The 18627-nt window shown below is 39.6% G+C and overlaps 6 protein-coding genes across 9 annotated transcripts in view; 3 read left to right on the top strand and 3 right to left on the bottom strand.

Annotated features, from left to right (window-relative positions):
* LOC149051672 (uncharacterized) overlaps positions 1-18627 on the top strand; it is a 225988-nt gene that overhangs the window by 34338 nt on the left and 173023 nt on the right. The gene's annotated exons all lie outside the window — the stretch shown is intronic.
* LOC113678086 (uncharacterized) overlaps positions 1-18627 on the top strand; it is a 128039-nt gene that overhangs the window by 25153 nt on the left and 84259 nt on the right. The gene's annotated exons all lie outside the window — the stretch shown is intronic.
* Positions 73-1970, bottom strand: LOC149051688 (uncharacterized). Its single transcript, XM_089184262.1, has one exon. It carries the CDS (start codon positions 1528-1530, stop codon positions 73-75), a length of 1458 nt encoding a protein of 485 aa, XP_089040388.1. The 5' UTR covers positions 1531-1970.
* On the bottom strand, positions 1984-3031 carry LOC149051687 (THAP domain-containing protein 1-like). Its single transcript, XM_089185980.1, has 2 exons — positions 2587-3031; positions 1984-2208 (listed from the first exon to the last, which is right to left on the bottom strand). The coding sequence occupies exons 1-2, from the start codon at positions 2791-2793 to the stop codon at positions 2020-2022; spliced, it is 396 nt and encodes a 131-aa protein (XP_089042106.1). The 5' UTR covers positions 2794-3031; the 3' UTR covers positions 1984-2019.
* Positions 8182-10303, top strand: LOC149051686 (uncharacterized). The gene is made up of 2 exons (XM_089184127.1): positions 8182-8385; positions 8460-10303. Exons 1-2 carry the CDS (start codon positions 8204-8206, stop codon positions 10198-10200), a joined length of 1923 nt encoding a protein of 640 aa, XP_089040253.1. The 5' UTR covers positions 8182-8203; the 3' UTR covers positions 10201-10303.
* On the bottom strand, positions 10679-12866 carry LOC149051685 (uncharacterized). Its single transcript, XM_089184242.1, has one exon. The coding sequence runs from the start codon at positions 12626-12628 to the stop codon at positions 11057-11059; it is 1572 nt and encodes a 523-aa protein (XP_089040368.1). The 5' UTR covers positions 12629-12866; the 3' UTR covers positions 10679-11056.

Raw genomic sequence — 18627 nt, 5'->3', positions numbered from 1 at the left:
AATAGAAAACTGACAATGTAAATGCTAGTGCCATTTTAGGCGGACTATTCGATTTTTGTATTTCTATTTTTTTCACTTGCTTAATTTTTTTCCAAATCTGGATACATGCCGTGCGAGAAGGTCCTCTTTTGGTGGGCGCGGAATGGGTGCGATGTTTTTTGGGAGATCAGGGACTTGAACTTGCTCTGGCTCTTCTCCTGTGTCTCTCATCTCCAACACTGAGCATAGCATTTCCGTAACGTGCGGCTTGGTCTTCTCTTCGAAAACAGGCCTTACAACCCAATCCTTCATCCCCTTAGGATAAACATAGCGGAATCGTTTCTCCCCACTCGAAGCCTCTGCTTGAGATCGACCAGTGCCCGAATTGTGGTCTAAAGCAGTTAGCTGTGTACGCGCTACCATTCCCAGGTATCCAAAATGTTGCCGCTTGGGCGCGTATTTGTTGTAGAGTGAATGGTACACTTCTAAGGCCCCTGTGTAGATGGTCTTCGTTAGAAGGTCCAAATCCTTTAAGAGTGTCTTCTCTAGCACTACGTGTTTTAACGCTTCGTGTGCCGGGGAACCTGCGACAAGCCATTTCGTTTTACGATGTGCCCTTGGGGAAATGGGCTCGTGTGCACAACGACTGTACAGCACAGTCGAATCCCAATCGTGTTTGTCAGCCGTGTGGTGGAGGATGCTGACCCACTTCTCTTTGAGGAGCTGGGGATTTCCGTCACATGTCATCGCTGACCACCACATATGGTTTGTCACGGATTTTATCCAAGGAGAGAGGTCCCTGCATTCTTTCTTCTTGGCTTTCGTGGCTAGCTTGGACTTGATGTTCTTAGTCAAGTGCCACACGTCTACCTGGTGCTCAACACCGAGGTCCTTATACTCGCTTCTCATGAGTGCCTTGATACCGGTGTGCCTGTCAGTACCTACAACACCTACAGGAATGCCACTATTTAGTGCGCGATCAAGACAATGCTTAAAACCACGTTTCTCCATTGCCTGTGAACTTGTACTCTGCTTTACATGGCAAACTTCGAAATCGACAATTTTCTCACTCTCTTTGTCCATCATGGTGTAAGTTCCGTATTTGGCACTATAGCCTGGGGAGTCACAACGTCCACCCCCGAGGAGAGTGACCGAGCTCCTGTCTAAGAGATCGGCGAGGACTGCCGCCTTTTCCTGCTGCCAACGATCATTTATAACAGGGAAAAGGTGCTTCTTCTGCCAGTTGTGATAATCCGATTTGCTCAGAAAGGCAAGATTTATTGCAGAGGCAACTTCTGAAACACGCGAAAACGTATTTCCTGTAAAAAGTATAGCACCTGAAAGCAATACGTTCCCCGCGGCCGCCCTGTTAACAAGTGGCTGGGAAACCCACTCCTTCGAATGGGAGTTTTTACAAAGTGTCCTTACTTTAAGCGCACTTCCCTTTTTTAATAGCTCCTTTTCAAGAACCTCGCCACCGCATTCAACACAGCGGCCAAATAACTTAAGCAGTTCTTCCTCAAATACTATGTACTTGGGAGACGAACACATTTTCTCATAAATGGTATCGTGACTGTTACTAACGGGCGGATCAGTCTCCAAATCGCTTTGGGTGGTGTCCTGGTCCACTTCTTCAAAGCTGATGTTAAACGAACTGTCTTCCCCAGCCTCTTCATCACAGCTGACTTGAATGGAACTGTTGTTGATATTGTCATCATCAAAGCTGACTTGAAGGGAATTGTCGTTCACATCGTCATCTATTGTTACGTCAGTATCTTCTTCCAGGTTAATCGAGAGTTCCAGAAGCCGAGGTGGTTGGCTAGATGAAGCTTTGATCGGGGTCGAAGTAAATGGCTGCGTGCAAAGGGACCCAGGCTTAGAGAATAAAGGCAGCGGATTCCATGGTGGAACACAACTATAGTTGTGATCTTGAAGAAGCAGCGCGTCTCCTGTTTCACTAGCAAGCCATTGTGTTCCACACGTCGTAAACTTTTTTTGAAATGCAGAATGTACGGTGTTGATTACATTTACAGGCTGGTATCACAAAACAGTTGTTAGTTGCATCATTAATATTTCACACCCCACCTCCTGTCGGCTCTGGCGATTCGCCCTACCAACGCTTGTTTGTCGGATTTTCTTTGGTGGAGGCGCATAGGGAAAAACAGATGGAACTGCATCATCTTTTAAGTGTCTCTTTTTCCTGCTACCGTCAGATCCAAGGAGCTCGGACTGTATTTTTACAAGAAAGGAAAACAAACAAACATTAAACACACTAATGGTTTTCCTCATTGTCTTCTTATTTACACAGAGTGACTAGAAGACCTTTTTCACCGTGATTCTGGTATAAACAAATATTCACGTGCCTTATAAGATAATTATAAACACTGCTTTGGAAAATGCTTGGGAAAAATTCTTGGGAGAAAACGGCTAAGCGCCTCATGGTCGCGATTGAATTTACTACACGTGGTCAATCACCAATGCGAGCTTCAATTTGTTTTGCTGCTATTACAGTGGTTCTTTTAAATAAAATTAAAGAAAAAAATACAATTCGAGTATGGGAAAGGTAAACATACCTTTCAGTTTGAAGCAAAGGTCAAATATTCATACCTGAATATTCCGCTTGAAGTCGTCCTTGATAAAGTGATCTGAGCAGACGTAGCAGTTCTCGGGTTTCGGCAGAGCGTCCTCGCGTTTTATTTTTGCCAGCCAAATTTTCTTTAAATTTTCATTTACAGGTAGCTTGTGGAAGCTTACTCCTTTCCCTTTTGTATTTTTGTAAGTATTATGGCAGTTAACTACAAGACAGTTGACCATAGTTAAACCCTCATTAGAAATACTCGTCAGAAAGGTCAATCAAGTCAACCAGGTCAAAGCGATGAACAACAAGGTTTGACTATTGCTACGTCATAGCTGACGTCATGTCCAAGATGGCGTTTTTCTAGTCGCGAAAGTGGTAGATAAGAGCAACTTCAAAGCGCTGTTGTCGTAATTGCAAAGCAAACTGGACAAAACGGCAACTATTTTCGAATTCCTGTGGAAAAGTTCTATCAATAGAAGTAAAATTTTTCTAGACCGTACTTTCCCTTTAAATGAGAATGTACTCGTTTTTAGCCAATCATAAGCGTTTAATTTTCTCGTGTTTATTGTTAAATGTTACAACGGGCTCGCTTGCATCAATAACAACCGACTAATTAAAATTAATAATTTTTTCACGAGAATTGATTGTAAGTCGTGGCGATGCGTCAATTAAAAAATACACAATGTCGGCAATATTTAACTACAATAAATGGTACGCTCTATTACTTTTTGAATTTTTTCTGTAAATTTAATTTCTCTCTCCTTCCCCCCATTTCACTGATGTTATCGAACTGCTCACCGATTCCAGGCAATATTGTTTGGAGGGAGAAGGGGGCTTTCAAGTTTCTTTTTTTCAGATTAATTACATGATTTCTGTTGATCGGAGGGTTGTCGGACACCGACTGGGGGAGGGGTGGGAATCCGGAGGCGTGCGAACTACTTTTCCCACTTATTATAACCGACGTAGCTTTTACCTTTTTCACATCCTTTTCCCTTAAAGCCTGATTGACAGACACATGTATAGTCCATAACCGTTATTCCAGGTTGGCATGTGCCTCCATTTAGACACGTTGAACGAAAATGCAATAGGATTGGGTACTAAATAAATAATGAATTGCTTTTTGTACTTTCAAAGTGCTTTTTAGATCAATCTGGTTTTTTTTTTCTTTTGGATTATTATTATTATCATTAATATTATTCTATTTTGAACACCAACGCCATTTCAGTAATTCTTTTCAACATAGCTCTCATTTAAGTGTTGGGATGTCATCTCTGTTCCAGTTTGGATTGTTATAGATGGGAATGTTTAATTTGTTGACAAATAATAAGCTAAATGAAAGCTTTAATCCACTACACCACCTTTCTCTTTAGTAGCAGCCTGGAGAAATTGGGAAGTTCAAATATCTTTTTATTTTTCATCATTTCTTTACCACGTTTTGGATATTTTCCGATTTGGCAAACCAAAAAAAAAATCACTAGTATTTGTATTCCAACAGACGGAAATTTCCCAATTTTCGAGAATTCCACGTTATCCAGTCGAAGAAAATCGGATTTTATTTTTCCTTGTGCTTTTAGTCCTATTCGGTATACAGTAACTTTTTGCGAACTTTGGCCTTATGTCATTCCTTTTCACTCATCCGTCGAATTACAGCTCACTTGGTCAACCTTTCCAAAAAAAATTGTCAAGTTTTCAGGCCGACAAATCGCCTGCATCATTAATAAGAAAATTTCCTTCACTATGCTTTCGGTATCTGTGTTTCTCTTGTGGTGTGAAAACACCTAAGACTCCTAAGTAACACTTCAGGTCTCGTTAGTTTTGGTTATATAATTAATGAATAACCCACATCTTTTACTCACCCGAGTTCCACTTGAATACTGTAAGTTCAGGAGCGAGTATTTTTTTTTCCGCTTTGATTCGCGGCTCAAGCGCGAGGCCTATAATCTGGTCATGGTTTCTAAAATGTATTTAAAGATAACGGAACTACATCATCAAAATATAAACAAAAATATGCAGTGCATGTGTGTTTGTTTTCTATCATCGCTAAATATCAGAATGAAGGGACATTGCACAACAAAAGATTATTCCTAAAACTTTCTCACACCTTCCAGCCAAAAAGACGACATTTCCAGGGAAATAAACAATGAAAGATGATGTCCTTCAGGGAATGACACAGGTATACTCAAGAAAAAAGAACTCGGTGCTACAATTAGGAGTCGGAGCTACGACCGTCCGATTAGTACTTCACATGCTCCTCCACTGAGTTGTAGGAGACTCGTGGCAGATCGTTTAACTGAGTCTATGATGACGATCTTCCTTCATGCTGCTAGGAAAGGAATGTCGATTGTGAGGTGAGAAAAGCCTGTTTTTATTCATGGTAATTTGATTTGAAATTTGAAAAAAATTGATAAAATGAAGTACATATAAGGAAGAAGTTGAACTGATAGAAGCAAGCGTTGGATGTGTCAGCAGGCCTAATAGAAAGATAACATTATTCGAACTAAGTGAAAAGAAAAGTGACGTCACCAGGCTGTCTACATATGCACATGATTCTCGGAAACGATTTCGAATAAACTCTCTTTCTAGATGTTTTTAAATCTAGCGAAAAAGAAAAAGAAATGTGTACTAATGAAAAAAGTTAAGCAACCTTTTCACCGGTTTTATATGTTAAAACACACATACACATATGCAGATTTCTTATAAACCTGTAGTTCAGGCCTGCCATGACTTCAAAATTTTGATGTACACCTCAAAAGGAGAAGAAATAAATTTCAAGTTTCTGTTATTCAGTTTAGGTTTGTCAGGTAAAATTGAGTCAAACAAAGAAATTTTCACAACTAATTTATTAAGTTAGCCTACCTAGAACAATCAACTTGATGTACAAATAAGACTAGTTATGTACTGATGACGTACAAAAGAACTATCTGCGGTAAGAGGGCAAGCTTTCCTTTCTTTGTTTAAAAAAATTCCCAAGGTTATCATCTTTCCACATGCTCAGTGGAGAGTGAGAGTGAGAGTGCAAGAGACTGATAGTGACTATGCTATTTGAGTAAATATCCAGAGAAGGATAAAAGGCAAGATTATGGTCTGCACAACTTTCTTATTGTAATTTTATAACTTATCAAGCTAGGTCTTTTATATTCTTGCTTTGCGCATTATGCGGATGCCAATTAATTTTATTTTCATGCAGATCAAAGTAAAAACATGAATTAAAATAGCAGAGCCCACTTTAATTTTAGTCCTAATTGAAGAGGGATTTTTTCCTCTCCAGTTTCCCACCATTTAAAACTTACATATCTTGTGACCAATTCCTAATATCAATCTTTAGTTTGGGTATGAGTATTGATAAGAAACACCATGCATTAATGAAAGCTTGGGCGAGAGTATTTAATGCAATTCAAATAATAATATTACATGTTATAATGTGGCAACTTACACAGCAAAATTATAAATCAATCAATAATAAATCAATCAATCCCACAATTCCAAACCAGGAAATCAGGTAATTGACCAACTTGCTTCACCTTTTGAGGGCTTGAGGTACAAAGAAATAAATATGGTAAACAGTTACAATTAATACAAATTTGAAAGTTTAAAAGCTAAGAGATATACTTTACAAACATTAAATCCTATGCATTTTAGCAAAAAAGCATCAGTTACCACTATAACTTCTCCCAAACATTCATACTTACAGGAAATCATTAACTTTTGTCACTAGGTGGTACTGCACTCACAATAGTTCTACTGACACAAATGCATTTCTCTAAAGTTATCTCATGGCTTATGACTCTACAGGTCATGTGGATGGTTCCTGCTTGGAGACTGACATTTCAATTCCTTCAGCAAACTGTAGTCATCAGAATTGCAAACCAAGGTGTATTTACCAAGTGCTCAAGTTTCAAAAGTAGTGACTTATTTGTGGCAATGGAGTTCACTCCTTTTTGAGGCCATCTTCCGCTTGATCATCCTGTTACATGTGAAAACATCAAATGTTACTCACATATTCAAATACTTGCTTGAGTCAAAGTTATAATTTTTTTAATAACCTGCTTCCTTTAACCCTTTAATTCCTGATAGTGTCTAGCATCAAATTTCCCCTTTCAATATCATCCCTGAATCAAACATTAGGGTTATGAGAATAAAGGCAATAATAACAAACTAAAGAACCTCTTGATTGTTAAACAAATTCTCCCTGCCAGCACATAACATAAATGTATTGAGAACAGTAAGGAGAATATGCTTACTGATGTTACAGTGTAAAGGTTTAATAATGCCCACCTACCCCTCCCCTACACCAACATTAACCCTCACTTGTTATCAATAGACTGTTGTTGGGTTAGGGGAGGGGTAGGTGGGTAGTTGCCCAGATGCTGATGTTGATCCAAAATATAAGGCCATTGATAGCCAAATTTCACAGTGGTTAGCCAGAAAAAAAGCAACAGTATCTACATGCATATTCAATGGAAGACTGGCAAAAGACTGCCCAGGGTAAAAAAACTGTGCACCAAATAGAAAAATGTAAATGTTGTCTCTTAACAACACCAGTACAGAGTAGCCTCTTCAAAAAAAGGACAGGTTGTGTGGTGAGCAGAAGGGAGGCATCCACAGAAGTAAAAAGTTGAGCCAAAGAGCTTTCAGGAAAAAAAAATCTTCACACCAACACAAAAAGAAGTGAAAAACATAGGGTCAGTAATATATAAGGAATTCGACTCTGTATGTAAGGAGCAACTGGGAAAGTCCTTTGGAGAAGTAATGTCTATGGTTCCTAAGGCTGGGTGACAAAAGTTTCACCTGTTGAGGCCAAAAAAAAAAAATCTGTAAAGAAAAGAGGAAATTTTAAAAAAATGTTGAAAATTCCTGGAAAAAAAAATGATGTCAACCTTCAAATGGCTCAACGAAAATCTTTCGTAGCCAGGAAAAGGCAAAGAATGGTAGAATGTTTTGAAACCATTGATGAAGCCAAAAGGAGGGTAAAAAATGCCCCCAAGCAACAGAAGAGGTCGCACATTCCCAGTACTGTGGATGGAAACCTAGGGCAGCAAATGCTGGATGTGAACGACTGGAAGACTGTGAACTGGTCTGAGAAGGCCAAGGAGTATCAAATAAGAAGAAAAGGGGCAAGTGTCCCACCACCCAATGCTGGGCAAGTCTTGAAGGAGTACCTAAAGTCCTGGGGAGTTAACCCTGATACATTTGATCAGAAAAAGAGGATGGATGGATGGATGTTAACAGAATTTGCTGTGAACAAAAAAACGACAAATAACATTGTCCAGGAGAAGAGGAATGAACAGCACCAGGAGCTGAGATCTCTCTTTGCTTAAGAAGAGAAACAACTTATTACTGCCCCCTCAACATTCCATTACCTCACTCCTACCCCCTCAACACTCCATTACCCCACTCCTACCCCCTCAACACTCCATTACCCCACTCCTACCCCCTCAACACTCCATTACCCCACTCCTACCCCCTCAACACTCCATTACCCCACTCCTCCTTGTCCCTCTTTGCCTTCTCGGCTCTCAAAAGTTTGTGAGATATTAAAGCCATCATACACCGTATTCATAAATGGCCGCCGCGCGGAACGGTCTGGAACCTAGCGCATGAAATCGAGGTCGGAAAGGCCTCGGTAAAGTAAACAACAAAGAAATCATGGCGTTGTCCAGCTCTTCGTACGCAGATAGCAACACTGTTCTCACCGAGAACGATATACCCGGTGCTTCCTTGAATGGGAGAAATCCTTCATCCTTAAAGAATGAAGAACTGAAGTTTTGGCTAAGGTGCCGCGGTGATTCTCTTAAAGGACTCAAGACTAAAGCGTGCTTTGTCAAACGGTGAGCATACGCAACTATTTATACACGTGGCTTTGGCGGAACTTTTACATTGATTATCTTTGTTTTTATTATAGGGTCCAAGAATATATCACGTCTGGTCGAGATAAGATGGTGGTCGATCCGGATAAAGATAAGATTTATACGAAAAGAAAGACCAGGCTTTCAAATCTGCCGGCCGAACGCTCCCCTGAAACTCCAGCCCCAAAGGATCCAAGCGATGGCTGGGGAAAATCACTTGAAAGGATGCCGCCGTTTTCGAGGGCCGAAATGAACCAGCACATTGAAAGTTCTGGGAAGAAAGTGGGTAATGCTGACAATCATTCGATTCCCACGAACTTGAGAAAAGCGAAGACATTTTTAAAGGATGAGTATCTCAAAGATATAGAAGCAAACAGCGATCAAAGGTACTTCTACCTGAGAGCCAAATGCTATCATAGCTTCAGGAAGAATGATGCTCCACACAGTCTTCGTTTTGTGCTTTGCATCGTTTCAGGTGAAGTTATGCATGCCAACTGTTCGTGTAAAGCTGGAAAAGTGGGTTATTGTAACCATGTCCTTGCATTAATGTTTAAAGGAGGCAAGTTTAGCTTGTATGACAGCCAGGCAACTGATGACCTGGACAATGAAGATGATGAACAACCCAATTTAGCATGCACTTCACAGCTTCAGAGGTGGCATGCTAAAGGCCGTGGGGAAAGCATCCATCCTCAACCAGTCATGGAAGTAACTGTTTCCAAGACAAAGCTTGACAAAACAAAAATAAGGGAAGGGGTGAAGTCTCTGCTCTATGAAGCCAGGATGAAACCTACTCATGACCTCCAGGCAGAAGCCGATTTGAAGAAGACTCTTCAAGGTATAAACCCACAGTTTGGTTTGTCATTAATGGCTGCAGAAAATTCTCCCACAGTCTTTGTGCAAACCAAATTTGGTGAGAGCCAGACAGGATCATTCTGTAGCTATCAGCTAACCCATACAGAGGCAAATTTTAGTGCCACCATTGACATTGCCTCTATACCTCGATTAAACAACTCTCTGCCAACCGAACTGACCTACCCCAGATTTCCATTATCTGCAATGGACACATTTGACATTCCTGACAATCTAGACGATGCTGAGAAAGCACTTATTCAGACTCTTGAAGTTGATGAAAATTCTATTAACAGCATTGAATCTGCCACAAGAGAGCAATCAAATTCTGAATGCTGGAAAAATGAGCACAAATATAGATTCACAGCTTCAAGATTTCAGCCAATAAGTAAGAGGCAAAGGAACCATGACAAGTTTGCAGCTGAGCTCATCAACCCAAAGCCATTCTCTTCAAGACATGTCGAGCATGGACTGAAATATGAGCCAATTGCACTAAGAGAATATGAAAAAGTAATGCTAACCCGAAAGACACCAGTCAAGGTCCTCAACTGTGGTCTGGTCATTTCACAACACATGCCAATTCTTGCTGGCTCCCCCGATGCAAGGGTTGTCGATTTTGGATGCGAGCATCACTTTGGACTTGCTGAGGTTAAATGTCCAGAAACTAAATTTCATGTTACCCCTTTGGAGGCTTGTGAGGATCCCACATTCTGCTGTGAAGCTGTCAATGAACATTGTAAACTCAAAAGGAACCATGCTTACTTTGCTCAAGTTCAGGGCCAGATGGGTGTATCTGGAGCATCCTGGTGTGATTTTATTGTATACACCAAGAAAGGGATCTCTGTGGAAAGGATTGCCTTTGACCCTGCATACTGGGCAGAATTAAGGCAAAAGCTTGCATCTTATTATTTTGCTAATTTCATAAAGCATGCAGCAAAGGCAGTGTAAATGCCAGATTCTTTAGGGGTTTTCACTTCATTTCACTTCTTTTGTATAGTAATCCACAAGCAATTTGTAAATTTTTGTGGTCAAAATTAAGTTTTTGTTGTTGTTGTTGTTGTTTTTTCACCATTTTAATTGAATTAGTTTTGCTTTATGTCTTGTCAATGAACACAAGACAATGAAATTTCTCCCTTGCTTTCCATTCATTCATTTTTAATATGCATCAAAGGAGTAAAAGTACCATTTTCCTAAAAAAGGGGGCATTTTTTTGCAAGGCTACAATATCATTAATTCCATAAAAAAGATCAATGAGGGATGGGTTTTTATTCTTATTTTGTGAGGTTTAATACCAGTTGTTCCCTTTTGTCATGCAATCAGGTATAATAATAGCAAAAGGGGATTTGTAAATAATTTCTTGTACAGTGTACTGCCATTTCCTTTCTTTGGGCTTGCATTCTACATTGTGTACTTCCACTCCAGTTATCATATTTGCAACAGAACATTTATTGACAATTAATTACAAGTTCAGTGTCTATTCTGATTTTTTTGACCTTTTAAAATGCTACATGTATTCAAGTGCAATGTGTAGTTCCAGAAAATTCCCCAAAGAAGAGATTTTTGATACCCCCCCTTGTCTAGAAATTGAGCTGAAACTTCAAACATTTCTTGAATTATTTTTTTCTTTTGAGACCCCATCCCCCCCCCCCCCACTGTGGAATTTCCAATCCCTTCTATTTGGTGGGAGGATGGATAGTTTCTGGAACTACACAAATTAGGGTTTATGCAAGGATCTAGAGAGGCTTAAATAAACTTCATTTAGATAGGAAAACTGTACTCCAATGCAAGTATGTCAATGATACAATTATGCACTTATGATGGGATCTTGAAAATTACAAAGCATTGCACACACACACCACATTTGATTTACTGTACAGAACTGACTTATTGGGATAACACCCTCAAATATTAAAAAGTTCTTAATTTTATTTATGGCCCTTTCCACATGGATGCGCAAGCTTGCGATTTCTTGTGTTTTTATGACATCTTCAGCTGGCATCTGGTCAGACATTCCAAGGAAGGGAGGGATGTTAAGGGACACTCCCAGGGGAAGAACATCTTCAATTGTAAAACCCTTGTCAGCCATTACTGAGTCTCCCTGTTCAAAGGGTAGTTTCAGAAAACCACTGCGTTCAACCATTTCTTTATCTGATATACTGCCAGTGTATAACTGTCCTATAAATGTTATTGACCCTTTGGGAGAAATTCCCACCAGTGCTTTTAGGGTGGTGTGGTTTTTATAGGAGCTAAATAATTCACTGTTTAACAGAAGGCTGCTAGGCATCTGACAGTGAACCTCTGTGCAATCGATTATTACCCTTGTGCTAGGATACTTTTCTTTGAAAGTTTCAGGCATTGATTCATCCACCACTTTCCTGGATGGCCAGATAGTTATCTGGCCAAGTTTTAAGTACATGAAATTAATCCATGAAATAAATATTCTACTTACAGTCGACTGAGAAATTTTAAACAAGTGTGCAAGATGCATTTCAGCAAATCCTTGCCTCAGTCTGCACATTACCAGAAAAAATTCATCAGATGGTGTTAAAGTCCTAGGCCTTCCTTGCTTGACTGAATTACCAGCAGCAGCCTTTTGTGAATTATCTTGGCCAGAAAGCCAGTATTTTATATTCATGCCATTTACACCAGGATCCAAATATTCATACAGAGCCATCATTGTTTGGACATTTGGAAACCCAGTATAAAATGTCAACAAAGAGTCATCTGTTTTGACGTTGTCAAATGAAAACACGTGCTTCTCGAGTTGCTCACATTTTTGCTCGACAAGAGCAATGTTTGCCTTCAGAGATAACACCTCGCTCTCTAACGTTTCTTTAATTTCGATAGTATCGGCTAAAAGTTTCTCGAGGCTAGCAATTTCCAGATTTTCTTTGGACTGCAAATCAAATTTTGTCGCTGTTTGCTGTGCTTCCATTTCCGGTGCAAGGTGTGAGTTGGATGAGCATTCCGATGTCTCCAAACTTTCGCTCGAACAGGCAGACTCCACAAGTTCACTAATATTTTCGTTTAAGTTTTGAGACACAGAAGCGGCCGTACTGGAGATACGAGGCGTTGGAGGCGGTCGCTTGCGAGGTGAGCTTCGTTTCCAAGCGAAAACTGAAGGAACAGCTCCATTTTTCAAGGAAACCACGCCATTTAAACTCTTCTTTAAATCGTCAGATTTGAAGTGCCGCGAACAAACTTTGGTATTATTTGAAACCTGGAAATTTTTTCCTTCATCTCTCCGAATAGCATAGATCCACAACTTTTTTAACCTTTCTTCGGTGGGAAATTTGAAGTAAGAAACTTTCTCTCCGGTTTCTTCGTCGCGATATCCTTTCCTTGTACATAGCGGCACGCAGCAATGCGTTGGCATCTTGAGGGCTGCTTAACACTGCCAGTCAAGTACTTGAAACTGCCTCTGGATTTTCTGACCTTTTTCCGAGAAATATAAAAAAACCTGGAAATTATGGGACTTTTTCCTATCTAACAGCGCATCTAAGTAGCTCTCCAAGTCTAGTCGCTCTCTAAGTACCATTAATCTGGCCTTTCCGACCTCGATTTCATGCGCTAGATTCCAGACCGTTCCGCGCGGCGGCCATTTATGAATACGGTGTATATGCTGTAGCTTTTTCAGATGGCTTTCAAGAAAGGCATACGAACTATCAACAACCTACAAAATCCAAAGTACATGTACCGCAGATGGTAGGTGTATTCCCATTGTACTCACATAAAATGCAGTAATCTAAACCTTTCATTTAAACATGCACCGGCAATGAGAGCCATGCTAGCTCCACCCAAGACCATGACCATTCGTAAATTGTATGGTATCTACTATCACAGTGCTGTGCATCATGCTTCTGTCATCTTCATGCTGGTGTGTCTTTCATCCATCAATGCTTAGTTATTGGAAAGGTTTTTTGACAGAATTGTAGCATAACAAGAAAGACATGGAGCAAACATCCTGAAGATTTGGTGCCGAATGCATTTCTTCACATACTGGGAGAAGATATCACTGTAGAGGAAAATACAGTCAGCATTCAAGAATGGGAAATTACAAAGTTGGCAAAGAGGTTACCTGACAGAGCCAACACAACAGTAAGTAAAGACCTTTTAACGAAGAAGGCAAGATTATGGCAGGCTCAGCTGGAGGTAATAGGTGATTTCCTGCTTCCAGGACCAGGGGTTTGGTGGCACTGGAAAGATGATGGTTCCGTAGAGTTATGGTCCTAGTGAAGCCACACATCACCCAGAGGGTCCTCACATCTTTCATTTCAGATCTAGTTTGGTCAAACCCATTCAAACCAGTTTGGAGACTGCTTGGAAACAATATTCTGAGAAACCCGAAGAACTGCCTCTACACCAGCTGAGAAGTAAGAGTGGGGAACTAGTTTACAACAAGTTACATCTCAATGATGACAGACCCTCAGCTGCTGAAGAATGTCAGATAGAAGAAACTGATCTCCGTACCAAACCACAGTGTATTTTGCATTCAAGTTATTATAGTAGTCAATGATAAAATGTCAGTGAAATGAAACATGTAAAAATATACATGTACAGAAAATTTGAGGGAAAATTGTATTCTTTTTAGAGAAGAATCACAACTTGAAAACTTACATGACCACATACAGAGTGACATAAAACAAGGAAAGGAACAACAACCTCAAGAAAATAGCAAAGAGCCTCTAGAGCAAAACCAACTTCCACAGCTTTCAGAGCACGAGATTTGTTCTAGATCAGATGAAAGTAACCAGCCCCTCACTTCAAAAACAACAAAAGCAGCAGAGGTTGTACTAGGTAAAACATCTGAAGTTATGCAGCTTGAAAAATTGTGCAACAACCTCAACCACAACTCCAAATTCACATATTGTGCCTACAGGTATGAAAACCACCTGGCAAAAATACAAATTCTTGTCCTGAAGGCTACTAAGCAACTACAGTCTGATATAAAATTATGGGATGCAACCTTTTTGATGTAGAATAACCGGCTTCCCAATGCCAATGACAATGAGTTATCAGATGAGGTAACAAGTACTCTTCATGACAAAAAAAGTTGCTCTGAAACTGCTACAATCCTGGAGGATTACAGTACATTTATAAAGTATTTTGATCACGCATTCTTACCTAATTTTATTCCCTTAAATGATTTAGTCTGGCCATTTAAAAAAAGGTAATAAGTTGCTTGAAAGTGATTGATGTCCATCATTTTTACCACTGAAAGCTTCGGATTAAGAGCAAATTTGTTACTGGTAATTAACACTTAGTTACTAATCGCTCACCTTCATCATAAGCAAGTCAAAGATTATGTTTGACTGCAAGATAGCTGTGCTGTTGAGCTATCTTGTCCCTATGGATTGAAAAAATACACTTTGAACATGAAATTAGAAAAGAAGTCTCATGCAACAGTTTTTACTTAATTTACATTACTTGACTTAAAATACTAGCATAACTTAGATGGCTTTACTTTCACAAGTTGCAAAACATGCCCTGACGAATGTGGAAGTTGTATAAGGATGAATATAAAAATCATAGTTAAGGAAAGGTAATATTCAGATTCCTATTTACCATGTTCATGTATGATTGAGAATGTTTGTGTTATTCGTCACAGGCGGGCAAATCGAAGTCATTGTTAACTAAGGTTAAAGACGACATCCCAATTTAGTTTGTCACCTCTCTTGAGATCGATTCAATCTAAAACATATAAATAATTATGTACTTTTAATTTCGCTGCACACATGAATAAGAACACATCTGTTGACGTGTAGTTTTTTGCTCTATCTCATTGATTCGAAATTTACATGCCTTGTAGACTGAGTAATAAATTCTCTTTGTTGAAGCTCATTTAGATACATTTGCCCACAAAAGTGTTGTACTGTAAATCGCCGCATTTAAATTTGATAAACAAACAAAATTTACACTACGAGTAAGTTTTCACTCCGCAGTTTATCAATTTCCACCTCATCCTACGCTGACGAGGATGGAAAATTTCCGAAACATACCAAAACTTATCCATAATTTAGTAAACAAAAAAATGCACTTTCCTTGAATGAAGCGTTCGTTATTTGAATTTACGACTCAGAGCATTATGGTAGCTACGGCAAATTAGAGCTAATTTGTCGAATTAAACACAAAACTACCACTCACCTCAGCTGTAGACCCCGCATCTGCACGAAAACAACGTATTCTAAAAAAACTTTTGGTAGATATCCATCTTCGCCTCCTCAAAAGCGTAAACGCTCTCTGATCTTAACTTCGAATACACCATGCAATACAAGCGACTAAATACAGGAATGGTTCCGATCTGTAATTGGATGATAAAAATAGTAAAAGTTAATAAGTTACATCTTAACTCCTTGCTCGTGAGTATTGTTAACCGCGTATCTCAAAGCGGAACAATGAAATATCAATGCGAGTGAAAACACCGATGTGTCAAACAAGAAATGGTTACCTACGTAGCGAAGGGATGACAGCCCTTCTTGTTCAGCGAGGTCGTTCAGCTATATCCCAACGACGAAAAAGTCATCTGCTGACTAGCTCTGCTGACTAAACTGATTTAGTCAGTTCAGGCGGACGACCAGAGACTAAAGTAATTCCTGTATTTCACCGCATAGTTCCGAATCAAACCTTTATTAATTATTTTTTTCAATACTTTTTTTAACAATTTTTTCAAACAATTTTTTTACAAAAATTTTAAAAAATTAAAACTAAACTAGTGAGTAGCGCTGTGCGAACAGTAGTTGTAAAACTGCTTTATTCTCTGACGCGTTTCGTCTAACTCTCGTAAACTTCTTCAGGTAGTGTTACAAGTTAACACTAAACGCCTACATTTAAAAGCCATTGTTAGTGGATACTGCGGGGGCCAATGACCATAAGGGCTTGGCTGAACCTACGAGCAGGAATAGGCAAAGTTTTGAAAAATTTGAAAATTTCTTTTGAAAATTTTTTAGGCAAGGTGAGAAATATTTTTGGGAGCCACGGTCTTAGCTAAAAATTATGAAATTTGAAAAATTGAAGCGGTTTTTTTACAGATGATGCCTGGCAAGCAGTTGGCAAATTAGGTTAGGATGGCTCTTGTAATTTACAGAAAATGTGGTTTATGTTCTACTCATTCTTTCTTAAGTTTAAGTGGTATATATGCCTTGCCTAAAACAGTAGTGTGATACAATAGCAAACGAGATATACTCGTTCCAATACAGCGTCATGTGATGAACAGCCTTCATTAATTTTAGTACAAGTTCTATAAAATCATTTTACCCTTTCTTGTTATAGCCGAAAACTGTTCGAAGATCGGTTGTACCATCATTGCAAACAGTCAAGGTACTTCGACATGATTCAATGCCAGAGCTACTACCACTGGTTTGACTGGTAAGACGTTTTTTTGGTTTCTTTTGTTTTTTTTTTTTTTCCTTTTTTAGGTCTAATGGAGTTGTTAGAAATTACCAAGCAAAATTAATCCGCGACTTTCTTCCTTTAGGTGTTATGCAAAAACAGATGAAGAGCACGTTAGTGGATTTGTCCTTCACGTGAACAATAACCTAGAAAATCAGTTTTCCGCGAAAAAAAAATCCCTCGATTGCGGCCAAGTCATATTTCTCCAGCAGAGCATACAGTAAATTAAAAACGTCGGTAGCAGCGTCACGCAACATTGCGTGATTTTCCAAACGTGACATGCAATTGCTCAACTTAGAGACTCTATGGCCCTGTAGTAATAAAAGAGGGCTTCATTTGCAAGCACTCTAGACTTCAACATAAGCAGAACCTAATAAATCGCTCTTTCAGCTTTTATCTCAGCGTATAAATTATTTAGCCGGAACTAAAAAAAATTAATATACACGTGAATTGGAGCCAGTCTCTGGTCGTCCGCCTAAACTCACTAAATGAGTTTTGTCAGCGGAGCTTGTCAGCAGGTGACTTTCTCATCGCCGGAATATCGCTGAACGCCCTCACTGAACAAGATCGACTCTTCCCTCTCTTCGTTATGTAAGTAGCCATTTCTTGTTTGACTCATCGGTGTTGTCACATTGATATTTCATTGTTCCGCTTCGAAACACGCGGTTAACAATACTCACGAGCAAGGAGTTAAGATATAACTTATTAACTTTTATTATTTTTATCATCCAATCACAGGTTGGAGCCATTCCTGTATTTAGTAGCTAGTCCATGCGATAACGGCCGCCATTTTTTTAAGTCTTGAAACTCTGCTGGGGGTCTCGAACCAAGATAGAACCCAGACCTTAAACTACTTGAGTTTCCTCGCGTTACTCTTCGCTAGATATTTTCCTTTTTACTTACGTCTTTCTTGTTCTCTTTCGCGTTCTTTTCACCGTACTAAACCATATTGGTGTCCTCTTCCAACTTTCTTGCGCGTTTCTCTCGACTCACTTACTTCTTGTTTTTTTTTTTTTTTGTTCGCTCAGTCTCTCTCTTTTCATCCTATTCTCACTCAAAACCCTCTCTCCACGAACTTGAATCATAACAATTTCCTCCTGTGACAAAGCCTTGATTCTGCCTGTATTGTTGCTCTGCGAGTTGATTAGAATTTACGGAATACTGAGAATTACTGTTCAACTACAACCTCACCAAGTTGATTTCGCGCTCAAAACGCGGGTTGCAGATTATTTGCTTACGTGGCTTCACATCCACTAACCCACGTGAAGCCCTCGTGCAATGCCTAGCCGCGTGCCCGCGGTACGCTACACCGAAGCTCGACACTCGAGTATGCGCACTTCATTGTCATCAGCCGGTGTTTCCTGACGCACACTAATGGGATATCCAAGTTACGCGCGCAATCGCGCCTGCGCATTACCTTCTCCCTCATCCTTCCACCCAAGATAGTGCCCGTAGTACAGTTGACCGCGCATGCTAAAAGTGGCACTTTGTACGGTCGGTCGTACGGTCGTACGGTGGCACGTCCAAATTTTTTCGGCTGGATGGGTTACCACTATTTCGTATAATTGTGAGGCTACGGTTCGCGCACTGCGAGCTCCGCTATAAAGGTTTCAAGTTCGTCGTTATAACCGAATTTATCAACATGAAAGTTCCATGTAAGCTGTTTTTTTCCAATTGTCTTTTTTTCACCCGAAGCTGAATTCAATTCCATTTTAAAGGAAATAGTTCTTGTAATGAGAAATAGTTGTATTACAATATCCTATATTGAATTGGTTTCCGGCGAGCTGAGTTACGGTGCAGCGGATCTCTGTATTCGATGCTCTTATTTAACCCTTTAACTCCCAAAAGTGATCAACAAGTAACTTCTCCCTATAATATCCATACATTATCCCACAAAAAAGTAATGAGAATACTCAAACTGATCAGGCAAAAGTTGTTTTCCTAATCTAACACCAACTTCTAATAACTAATTGACAAGAAAATGTG

The sequence above is a fragment of the Pocillopora damicornis genome, chromosome 1, assembly GCF_964200805.1.
Source record: "Pocillopora damicornis chromosome 1, jaPocDami1.2, whole genome shotgun sequence".
In the NCBI taxonomy this organism is placed as follows: Eukaryota; Metazoa; Cnidaria; class Anthozoa; order Scleractinia; family Pocilloporidae; genus Pocillopora; species Pocillopora damicornis.
Note: the sequence above shows the minus strand (reverse complement) of the source record. Positions and strands in the feature narration are given on the sequence as shown.